The 12,039-nt window shown below is 39.2% G+C and overlaps 1 protein-coding gene across 1 annotated transcript in view; it reads right to left on the bottom strand.

The window, feature by feature from the left end:
• The window catches only part of MAP3K4 (mitogen-activated protein kinase kinase kinase 4), a 62,526-nt gene that overhangs the window by 21,591 nt on the left and 28,896 nt on the right, over positions 1-12,039 (bottom strand). The window contains exons 12-16 of the mRNA XM_026844562.1: positions 11,168-11,329; positions 10,009-10,142; positions 4,573-4,651; positions 2,456-2,522; positions 77-173 (exon numbers count right to left, since the gene is read on the bottom strand). Of these exons, the coding sequence (XP_026700363.1) occupies positions 77-173; positions 2,456-2,522; positions 4,573-4,651; positions 10,009-10,142; positions 11,168-11,329 (539 nt within the window). The remainder of the gene's footprint in view (positions 1-76; positions 174-2,455; positions 2,523-4,572; positions 4,652-10,008; positions 10,143-11,167; positions 11,330-12,039) is intronic.

The following is a 12,039-nucleotide window of genomic DNA, read 5'->3' as shown; positions in this document are numbered from 1 at the left end:
GAGATGTTCCACTTACTGGCAGACAGCATAGCCAAGAGAGGATAAACCAGTTTAGAACTCTACTAACTCTAAATACCTGAAGCCTTCAGGCGTGGGGATGATAAGATGAGGATTTGGTGGATCACTATGGCACCGAGGTACTTTTACAGGACGGGGACTGTTTCGATGAATAGCTGCAAACATGAAAAAGGTAGCACATTTACTCAGATGTCAGAAAAACTGTTAGGACCAACCAATTCAAGACATAAAATTAAAACAAATTCCTATTTTACAGTGTTAAGTGGCACATACTTTTTTAACCTTTAAGAAAAATCCAAATTATTGCAATTTTAAATAAATCATTGTATGTATTAGTTGATTATATTTTTCTATCATGTAAGTCACCTATAAAGTAACAAAAAATTCTCCAGAGAATTAAAAACTAGCAATTAGAAGAGGTGTACTTACTTCACTAAAACTACATCTTCATTATTTCAACCTCACAGATTAAAGATGATTTATCTTATTGTAAAATAAATATTAATAAACAAAATAATAGTTTAAAAGCAAACAGTGTTATTATGTTCCTTTTGCATCAGAATTACTTTTGTCAGACAATAACAGAAAGCAAAAAGAGCTAGGAAAAAAAAACCACATATGACTGCTTTACCCATACTAATACCCCCATGACAGTCTGCGCCAAGAAGTGGTAAAAAGGGAAAGAGTGAAACCTAAATGGGCCACCTTTGTCCTCATGCCTATCTCATTCAGTGCCTGTGAGAGTAGTTTGAAGCGTCTTCCCCTTCCCTCAACCCCTCCTTAATTAGCCAGAAAAATATTGTGGCAGTCACATCAAAAACCAGCTGATTGTCCATCAAGACACAAGTCAGTACTTTCTGCCAAGCTAGGTTAATCAGTGAGCTGCATTTTTGCCTTGTTTGCACTACCAGGACAAGTAAAAGATGCCAGGGCCAAGTGTTCATTGTTCTGTTGTAACTCAAAGACGCTAGCAGAAGACCCAGAAGGCAGAACCTAACTCACTTGGGTGGACACAGGCAGTTTCACAAAGCAGAGACAGGATTAAACACCAGGAGACACCCCCCCCCAGCCATGTACCTACAGGCAGCAGCATGCACACAAATGGATCCTTCCCTTTCAGAAAAGGGTTAAAGATCACAGTGGGTTTAAGTCCCTCAATGTGATATGCAAATGGAACTAGGAATTCTTATTTTTCTCCTGATGATGAGATGGAAAGGGCTATCTGCAATATCTGCAGCCAGGATTCAGTTTATGTTTATTTCACATGTATTAAAGTTTCAGGCTGCTGTTCAAGTCTGTACCATGTGCCTCTGTCATCTCCTCTCCATGCCTCTGCTGTTCAAGTCTGTACCATGTGCCTCTGTCACCTCCTCTCCATGCCTCTCAGCCAAAAGCTGCCAAGCAATTTAGTTTGTGTGATCTGCTGTGTCTGTAATAGCTTTTATTTATAAGAGTTTCAGTACTTTAGAATCATCATGTAGTGACTTCCTTAAAATGGGCTTTCCTCTGAACAACAGTATCAAAAGTGAATATACAGGTTTACATACATCACAGTACAGAACTTGGCTAAAATTTATTTTGGACTATGCTTCTTTCCAAAGGATTGGACTGACTTTCATGGTGGAAGGTTTCTCAGCTATGAAGTTTTCTCATCAAAATTATATCAAAACTGAAACTTTCCTGAAATACTGGAAAAAACTCCTCCTTGTCTGAGTCAAATTACCCTCCCTTCATGTCTTCTGCCATAAAGCCTATCCAGGAAGTAGACATCAGGGGAAAGAAAAGATGAAATGGTATTCTGAACGCTAAACTAGTCAAAGGACTTGGGAGAAGGAAGAAAGAAACAGTGCTGAGAAAGAGATACCTGAAAGGGAAACAGCTGAGGAAACATCCTCTTCTCAAGATAAACAACAAAATACACAGACTTCACTCTAATACCAAAGATATTTTTTACACTGTAACAAATTTTGTAATACTGGAAAACTACTTCCCCACAGCTCTATCATCAAGCTCCCAGTAATAATTCTTCTGTACCTCAATAATGTAAGTCTGTCAAAAGTGTAAATATCTGCAGTGCCACAATGAAATGCTGGGACAGGAAATTGAACCTGCCTCCTTAAAGTTATAATGGCTTCTTTACCCAACATTTAAAAAGTCACAATCCTTTTCCAGAAGATCTTCAAGACTTCACAGGAATTAAAGGACAAAAATCAGAGGAAAGCATCTGTAAAGCTTTTAAATTTCTTGAGTAAAACCACCATGTATTTATACTTTGTCAGGCAATAATGGGTTTCACATCAACAGTCATGAAAAGCTTAAATATACTTTTATTGGTATTTCTAGCATTTTAAAATTACTTTACAAGCAAAATTCTGTAACAGCAGTGGCAAAGCTCCAGAACAAATGCCAGTAACTTCTGCCTTACCAAGGTACAAACCTGTAACAGGACTGTGAGGTTTTCCAATAACGTGGCCAATGCACTCATTCATCAGAGCTTGTAAACTCTAGAAAAGACAAACAGAAAAAGCTGTGATATTTTATGTTACAACAGAGTTGATAGTCATATGATAAAGGTCACAGTAATTAAATTACACTAGTTAAATATGTAATCTGTCAAGTAAGCACCCCTACATTCTATCAATTATATTAAATTTCTGGATCCACATTAGGGTTTTGACTTCATTGATTTTTTTTTTTTTTTTTTTTAAGCTAGAAAGTCTTAGTCTTGTCTTGCCTTTTGACCTGCTCAAAATTATGTAGCCGTAAGAACAGAATAATGATATCTCATAAAGAACACTTCATAACATAAAGCTAGTGGAACTGAAAAATATTCACTGTTAATAAAATTAAAAATCAAGCTTTCTGGAAAAAGCTGCAAGAACCTTCTCTGCCCTCCCTCTCCTCACTCCAAGAAGAAACATCCACAGAAATTGGGTGAGTATGATGGCCTGAATCACATGCCAAAAGTCTGCAAAACAACAAAATACGAAGCACTGCATGTTACAAGAAATCCACCTTCCTTATCTACCCATGAAAGGGTATTTAATAGTTAAAACACTGAACTGGGGCTCAGGTAATCTAAGCTTAGTTACTAGGTGTACTATTCACTGTGTATGTAACCTTGGACAAGTTATTAAATCTTCCTCTTGTTCAATTCATTTTTCAGAACATCAGGGACAAAATATGTCTTCACAATAAAGAACTGAAATTATGTTCTTTGGCATAGCTGCTATGAAGGCTGCTTCTATACAAGTCATTCAGACTAGTCAAAATTTCTTCCAGAAATTCAAAAACTTAGTAAAGACCAGGAACATGAAGCTAAACTAACAAAAAAAGAATTATTAAATAAAATTTTAAAAATTTAAAAAGGGAGTACCCTGGATTGGCATATTTTATCAACCCAGACTGAGACAGCATCTCAGATTTAAATCTAGACCGTCACTATTCTATGACATTAGGTACTATCTAAAGAAAGTATTAGGATTGACATAGGCATTTCTAGGTGAAATGCTGTGACCTGTGTTATACAGGAGTCAGATAAATCAAAGTGGCTTCAAGTGATGCTCTCCAAAACTGAAGTCTTGTTTAACAAAGCAAAAATTCAGAAATGCAGTTAAGATTTTGTGTTCCCCCCTTTTTCTCCCACTTGGTCAAAGTCTGTTTTAGAAGTTTTAAAAGCCAATAAAGTTGAGGGGCTACTTTAAAGCTAAAGTATAATGTATTTCAAATACAAGCTTAAATCTGTCATTTAGGCAGATGACCCTTTTTTCAGCAACACACATGTGGGACTAAAATATAATCTGAGAGCTCCTGATAAAAACACATGTGAAAAAAAAAAAAAAGATTGAACTATATAATTGCTGTATTACAGAAGATAAATGTGGTCAGCATTTCAAAACATGTCTTGAAATTAATAAAAAACAGAGAAGCTGACACTTACAATCTGCTATTTTGTGGCAACTATGCTTTCACTTCTCTGTAGTACTGTACCAAGACCAGAGAAATAAATTCTCAGAATTTTGTTTCAACAGGAAAAGGAGAAAGGCAGAGCACATAAAAAAGCCAATTTTAGTCTAGTCATTTTTTCACAGTAAAAACAAAAGAAAGATGATTTAAAGTCTGTTTCATGTTGGCAAAATTTGAAGAAATACCTTTAAATATCTGTGATTTCATATTCATACCCATGAAATAACTCTGGGTGCTAATTAAGCCTCAGAAGCTTAAATTCAGAAATTTATTATGACAACTATAAATTGTACCTCTGTAGAAAGGCTGCTTCCCAAGAGACAAAGGGAAATAAGCCTCCCAATACAGTATCAGCATCTTGTCAGCAATTTGAAAACATTAATGCCAATGGTCACATATATACTCTATTCAGTACTCTATTCGAATCTTACAAACTGAGGAGATATCAGCATCAACAGCTATATATAACAGCAATTGTTTCAGAACAGCACCTGTATTCAAACAATGTTTTATAAAAAATATCCCTAAAACATACTGATAGCTTCACAAGCATTTAGAAATAAACAAGCAGAGTAACTTATTCCATACCAAGAAGTCATCTTCTGGGAGAGCTGAGATAAATGCTGGCTCAATGGCTTGAAGAAAATCAAAACCTTGAGTTGCCCACCTATCTCAAAAAGAAAAGACAGAAAATTAACTGCTCTTCAGCTAAAGCCATCATAAGAGTTTCAGCAACATCCAAGAATAGTAAATGGCAGTTAATTATTTTTCCTCTAGAAAATATGATAAAAATCTTTGTAAGAAAATGGATTAATATACAAAAGGTAAAATATTTAACTTGTATTAATACATCTGCCCAGTTAATATTCAAATAAAGTCTGATTTCAGCAAAGCCTGCCACATAAAATGAGCAGGCCATGCTATACATCTCAACCCATATATGTGCTGTCTTTGAGAACAGTTACCATCAATTCACTCATAATGTTTCAGAGCAATAAGTCAAACCAGTATGTTCTCTGCTTAAATTCTCCTCTCTGAAACAAGATCAAAACAGTACTAATGATTTAATGACTATCTGATCAGCAATAACTGGGCATCCATGGTTTCAAGGCCTAGACTGGTGAAGTAAAACAAAGAATCACAGAATCATCTAGGTTGTAAAAGACCTTGAAGATTATCCAGTCCAACCATTAACCTAACACTGACAGTTCCCAACTACACCACATCCCTCAGCGCTATGTCAACTCTAAACACCTCCAGGGATGGGGACTCCACCACCTCCCTGGGCAGCCCATTCCAACGCCTAACAACCCCTTCTGGAAATAAATGTTTCCTAATATCTAGTCTAAACCTTTCCTGGCACAACTTGAGGCCATTCCCTCTTGTCCTGTCACTTGTTACTTGGTTAAAGAGACTCATCCCCAGCTCTCTGCAACCTCTTTTCAGGGAGCTGAGAGGGTGATGAGGTCTCCCCTCAGCCTCCTATTCTCCAGACTAAACACCCCCAGTTCCCTCAGCCGCTCCCCGTACGACCTGTGCTCCAGACCCTGCACCAGCTTCGTTGCCCTTCTCTCAACACGCTCGAGTCATTCAATGTCCTTTTTGTAGTGAGGGGCCCAAAACTGAACACAGGAATCGAGGGGCGGCCTCACCAGTGCCGAGTACAGGGGTAAGATCCTTTCCCTCTCCCTGCTGGCCACACTATTGCTGACACAAGCCAGGATGCCATTGGCCTTCTTGGCCCCCTGGGCACACTGCTGGCTCCTGTTCAGCCGGCTGTCAATCACACCCCCAGGTCCCTCTCTGACTGGCAAAGAAGAACTTGGCTAGAGCAAGTTGTTGTCTTCAGCCACCTGCTCTTCCCCACTGCCTCCTCTTAGACCTACTAGAATTAGCAGCTGCAACCTACAAAATGAAAGTAGAATCAAGGGATGTCCTGAGTTGGAAGAGACTCACAAGGATCATAGGAGCCCAACTCCTGACAGGGCAACCTTAAAGTTAAACCCTATATTTAAGAGCACTGTCCAAACACTTCTTGAAAAACAGGCCTGGGGCCATGATCATTTCCTTGGGGAACTTGTTCCAGAACTTGACCACACACATTCTCAGTGAAGAGCTTTTCCCTAATATCTAATCTGAACTTCCCCTAACACACCTTTAAGCTGTTCCCTCACATCCTATCGCCAGACACCAAAGAGATCAGTGTTTCCCTCTTTACTTCCCCTCATAAGGAAGTTGTAGACAGCAATGTGGTAACTTCTGTCTCCTCTTCTCCAAGCTGAGCAAACCTAGTATCCTCAATCACTCCACATTAGTCTTGCCCTCTAATCCTTTCATAGTCTTTGTTGCCCTTTTTTAGACACATTGTAATATTTTTTACATCTTTCTTATATTGTGGAGCCCAAAAGTGCACATAATACTCAAAGTGAGGCTGCATCAATACTAAGTACGGTAGGACAATCACTTCTTTCAAGTGGTTAGCTATACTGTGCCTAATGCACCTCAGGATATGGTTGGCCCTTTTCACCACCAGGGCACAGTGTTAATTCACATAGAGCTTTCCATCAACCAGAACCCTGAGATACCTTTCTGCAGAGCTGCACTCCAACCTCTTGGCTCCTGATCTATACATATATCCAGGATTACATCACCACAGGTGCAAAATCTGGCATTTGTCCTTGCTAAAATTCATACAGTTGGTGGTTGCCCAGCACTCATAATCTATCATGTTCTCTCTGTAAGGCCTCTGTACCCTCAAGGGAATCAACGGCTCCTCCTAATTTAGTATTGTTGGCAAACTTACTTAGTATGTACTCAACTCCTGTGTCTAGATCATTGATAAAAACACTGAAGAGAACTGGCCCTCAAATTGAGCCCTGGGAAACACCCTAGCGACTGGCTGCCAGCCAGATGTTACCGCATTTACTCCAATTCTTTAAGCCCAACCCTTCAGCCAACTGTTCACCCATCATATTGTGCACACGTCCAGCTGTATGCTGGACATTTTGTCCAGAAGAATATTGTAAGAGACAGTATCAAAAGCTTTGCTAAAATAGTAATTTAATAATAATTTTTAAAAAACACAAAAACCAACCACATCCACTGCCTTCTCTTCATGCACTAGGTGAGTAAATTTGTCATAAGGAGCTATTTAGTTAGTAAGGCATGGCTGGCCCTCCATGAAGTCCTGTTGACTTTGATCAATGACTACACTGTCTCTTAAGTATTTTTTCAATAACTTCTGTGTTGCAGGAGGATATTGGACCTGCACAACTCTATGACAGTTATAACAAGCAAAGCCATTTATTTTTCTAATAGTACATACTTACACTCTCACCAAAGCTCTTACTTCATAATTAGCAAATCAGCAATTAGACAGCTATTAACGTTTTCTCCTATCAGCATAAGACCACTCTAACACACGCTGTGCAGACCAATCAACTTCTTGTTCACGTGGCGGTAACTTCTCAGAGTTTAGGACTTTTCCACAGTTCAGTGTTGCAGCTGTCCTTTGTTTTTCCCTGTCACCTTGGCACAACTCAGCAGTTTCTTATCTTTCTCCCAAAGGCCTGTTTCTCATCAAAGCCTAGCTGCTTTTCAGAGGCTGTGCAGGGCTGACAGGCCGATGCCTCCCACACTCCTGGAATAATCGTCTTCATAATTTTACCAGGAAATGAAGTGAGACTAACAGGCCTATAATACCAGGGTCCTCTTTCTTGCCCATTCTTGAAAATTTGAGTAACATTTGCTAGCTTCCAGTCAAGAGGGAACTCTCCAGATTCCCAAGACCATTCTCAAGGTCTTGCAATAACATCAGCCAATTTCTTCAGTACTTTCAAATTAATTCCATCAGGCCCCATAGACTCACATCCATTCCAAGCAGCTGCAAATTTTGTGCAAGTCAGAAGTCAACTGAGAGTTTAACACTCCCCTAGTCATGGTCCTCCATCCTAGGACTCCAGGGGTCCCAGGTCCCATCATTTGTGTTAAAGACAGAGGCAAAGGAAGAATTAAATGTCTCTACTTTATCGTCATCCCTATTTGTGAGGTGACCAATCTCATCAAGTAATAGACCAATGTTGTCTTAAATCTTTCTTTTGCTGTTAACATAATTAGAAAAGCCTTAAGCTGTTTTGATTTTTTGATTCGTTTTGGTTGGTTCATTTCTTCCTTTTGTTTAAGATTAGCACACTAAGCTGACTAGGCCTATCTACACATGGTTCAGCCCACCCACTCTCTCCTCTTCTTCTTCTAGCAAGCAGAACAAGCCACCTCCAGGACAGACCTATCAGCCCTATGCTCTAAGGAAAAAAAAACCTGTCACTGATGTGTGATCTGTGCTAGCACAGATCAATATAAGGCACCTATTTTAATGCAAAATAATTATTTTAAATTTCTGATATACCAGCTGCAAAATGCTGCAAAAAACACTTAAATAAAATCAAGTAATGGAATCATTCCGCTTTGACCGGTTTCCCAGTTCCTCTGTTTATGTATTCAAAGTGATGCAACTTTGTAACTTTTTTCATTAGTGCTCAGCAGTAGAGTTTCATAGCACCAACTGTAAGCACAATTTGAGACACCACTAGGCACAACACTACTGTCAACAGACAGAAAGTACTTTGAACTACAACAAAACACATCCACATATGCATCCATTATTGCAATCATAAAGCTGAAGAATTTTCACCAGAGCAGAAACACTTCTTCATCTGTGGCTCATACATTGCTTTCAGAAAGGACTAATAGAAGGACAAGGAGGCAAAAGCTTCCATATGTACATTGTTTCTGCAACTGACAAAACAATGCTGTTTTCTCTGTAGAATACCCAAAGAATGACTGTTGCATATTCTGCAATCTTTACTGACTCCTGATCACATAGCACTTTTGTTCCAATGACCCTTATCTAAAGCCTTTTAATTGTCTGGGTCCAACAATCTCCACTTTTTCTTCCCATTTTCCCTGGTTTGAGTGAGTGGTGGGGTTTTCCTGGTAGCAGGGGAGGGGGCTACAGAGGTGGCCCTCTGTGAGAAGCTTCTCAGAGCTCCCCCAGCTTGAAGTCGGACCTGCCTTTGTACTAAGGCCAGCCCAATTAGCTGCACCTCTGCAATAATGTATTTAAGAGGAACCTGTGAGGAGTTGTGGGAGTTATGAGGAGGAGTAGCAAGAACATCTGTGTGAACATCGAGGTCAGTGGAAGGAAGGAGGAGGAAGGGTGGGAGGTGTGCCAGAGCACAGACTCCCCTGCACCCCGTGGTGAAATGGCAGGGCCACCCCCCAGCCACTCATGGAGGTCTACAGTAAAGCGGATGCCGATTTACAGCCTGTGGAGGGCCCCACACTGACCCAGATGACTTGGCCCAAAGGAGGCTGGGACCCCAAGGGAAGAAGGCACCGCTGTTGTAGCTTCCACCCCCAAGATGGAAGAAGCGGCAGGACTGAGCACACTTTCCATTCCCTGCTCCCTGCGCTGCTGGCAAGGAGGAGGTAGAGATACTGGGAGCAAAGCTGAGCCTGTGAAGGAGAGGGAGAGGGGCAGGAGGGGTGTTTTCAAGATGTGGTAATGCTTCTTATGGTTCTGCTCTGTCTGTTACCTGGTGGTGGTGGTGGTGGTGGTGTCTGTATTAAATTTTATGTTCTCTTCTTCCTCTCCTAACGAGTCTGGTTTTTGCCTCTATCTTAAAGGATGAGAACACCCCTTCCTGTCCTAATCTCACCTTCCTGGGTCTTTTGCTTTCCTCCTTCCCAGCACTGGAGGGAAGGGGGGAGTGAGCAGCTGTGGGGTGTTCAGGTGACCTCCAAGCTCAAACCATGACAATGTTCTACAAAATCTCCTGCTAAGCAATTGGAGTGTTCATTTTGTTTGATACATTGACTATTCAAATTACTTCCAAAATTTAAAAGCCAGAAACATCAATAGTTCAGAAGAACTACATCTAAACAATAAAGTATTATTCACAGTGTGAAAAGTCCTGCATGGTCTTTAAATACAAACTACTATGGCAGTAACAAGTTGGCTGTTACCTGGGTCGAGTGCCTCGGCCACTCTCACATTTTGTGAGCACATAATTCATCCATTTTCTGGCAAAGCTGATATACTTGTCTCCAATTTTCTGCCTGAATTCTCCAGACATCAGACGAACAACTTCTTTATGGTACTGTAAGAAACTAAAGATTACTTTTCACATATTAATAAGAGTAACAAAAATACCATTTGCAATATCTACTAGAGTATCTGCAGGCTAATAAAACTCTACAGTGTGGTAACAGTCACATGCTATTCTTCAACAAAATTATTTTATGCAAGCAGCGCATATTTATAGAAAAAAATAATGAAAAAATACATGCTGTAAAAAGTGTTAGAATGAGAGGCAACACTTAAGCCATATTGCATTCTTGTATGTATACGGGCATGTGCTAATGTTTATCAGTGTACACATCATTTAAGAAACATCCTACATAAATGCTCAGTTCCATAATCAGAGATTGAACCACAAAGTAGTGTTTATTTTTAGTTATACTGCAGGTAACGTTGGAGATAAAGGAGCTATGTATGTACATTTTAAAAATTAAGCAGAAATACCAGCTGTTTTTTAGAAGACTATCCTTAGAAGTAAGTCAGGGTATGATACAATCTTAGAATTTCATAAAGCTCACAGGAATCAATTAGTGAAAACAGTATACTAAAAGCATCTGAACATGATATTTCCTCATCAGCACTCTAAGGATAGCACTCAAAAGCTGTATGCGCTGCATCAAAAAACTACCATAAACTTTTAAAGAATGGCTCATATTACAGTAGTATGCTATTCTAGGCGAAAACTCTGAGAAGTCAAGTTACACAATTACATTCAATATCAAAGGATATTTGTGATTTCATCTAAAACGCTGACAAGTAGCAGAGCCTATAAGACTACACTTGAAATCACCAAGTTCTTAAAGCTTTTTAGAGTTCCAGGCACTGCTAACTGGAGTCTGAATTTAATAGATCTAGCTGTTCTTTTTCAATCATTTGCACATAAGATTTCTACAGCAACACATTTTTTTACAAAGTTCTGCTAGAATTCTTCATACTTCCAGAGAGTTATAGTTACCTTATTTACACCAATGCAAAACCAAAAATTTCAATTTGTTCTTACCAAAACTACAAGACAAACGTGCCATTAAGCTTTTGTCTCCTTACCTCAAACCCAAAATTATAACCCTGAATCATAGCTTCCCGGTAGTATTGCTGCAAAGTAGCAGATTCAGATTCATCAACTTCAGCATCAAATTCAGATGTGAACATGTGATCAACTCTATCAATGGCACTGCTTATCTTATTGCATAGCTGTAATGCATCACTCTGAGTAACAACAACAAAAAGGGACGGAGGGGCATCAAATTATTATTTATATTTTACAGTTGACGAGACTAAGGCAAGCATGAATCTAACAGTTACATTACTTTAAATGGAATTGTACTTTAATGTCATCACAATTCATTTAGTCTTGGAAAAAAAAAGCCTTCCAGCAGTTGCACTAAGCAAATATTATAATTAACCAAAGTGTTATAATTAAATTTGTGTGCTTGAGTGAGATTCACTTCAAAAACAAAGGCAAGGGGGGGGGGGGCAGGGAAAAAAACCCCACAGAATCAAAACCAGATAGAGAAGAAAAGAGAAAATTAGTTTTACTGTCTATAACATGACGAAGACTTTGGTAGTATTTTCACCCTGGTGCGTGGACATAGCTTCTATTGAACTCAAAGGAAAATGTAAGGACCTGATGTTGCAACTTCAACCTAACAAAACTTTGCTATTCTGAGTACTACAAAAAACCCAAGCAAACAAAAACAACCCCACCAAAGAAAACACTTATCCAACAAAAAAAGCACCCCACAACAAAAAAAAACCCTCACACTAAAAACAAGAGCAAAAAGCCAGACAGATCTACCCACTTTTACACCACAAAGCAGCCATCTTCCCCGAATATGGGGGAAAAAAAAAAAGTTGTGTCTTGCTGATCATGGATTTTCATGGAACTTATTTTTATGAAATCAAACATGTTCTTTCAA

Source organism: Athene cunicularia, assembly GCF_003259725.1.
Source record: "Athene cunicularia isolate RWA chromosome 3 unlocalized genomic scaffold, athCun1 chr3_part1, whole genome shotgun sequence".
Taxonomy (NCBI): domain Eukaryota; kingdom Metazoa; phylum Chordata; class Aves; order Strigiformes; family Strigidae; genus Athene; species Athene cunicularia.
The sequence above is the reverse complement of the archived record's forward strand: the minus strand, read 5'-3'. Positions and strand labels throughout refer to the sequence as shown.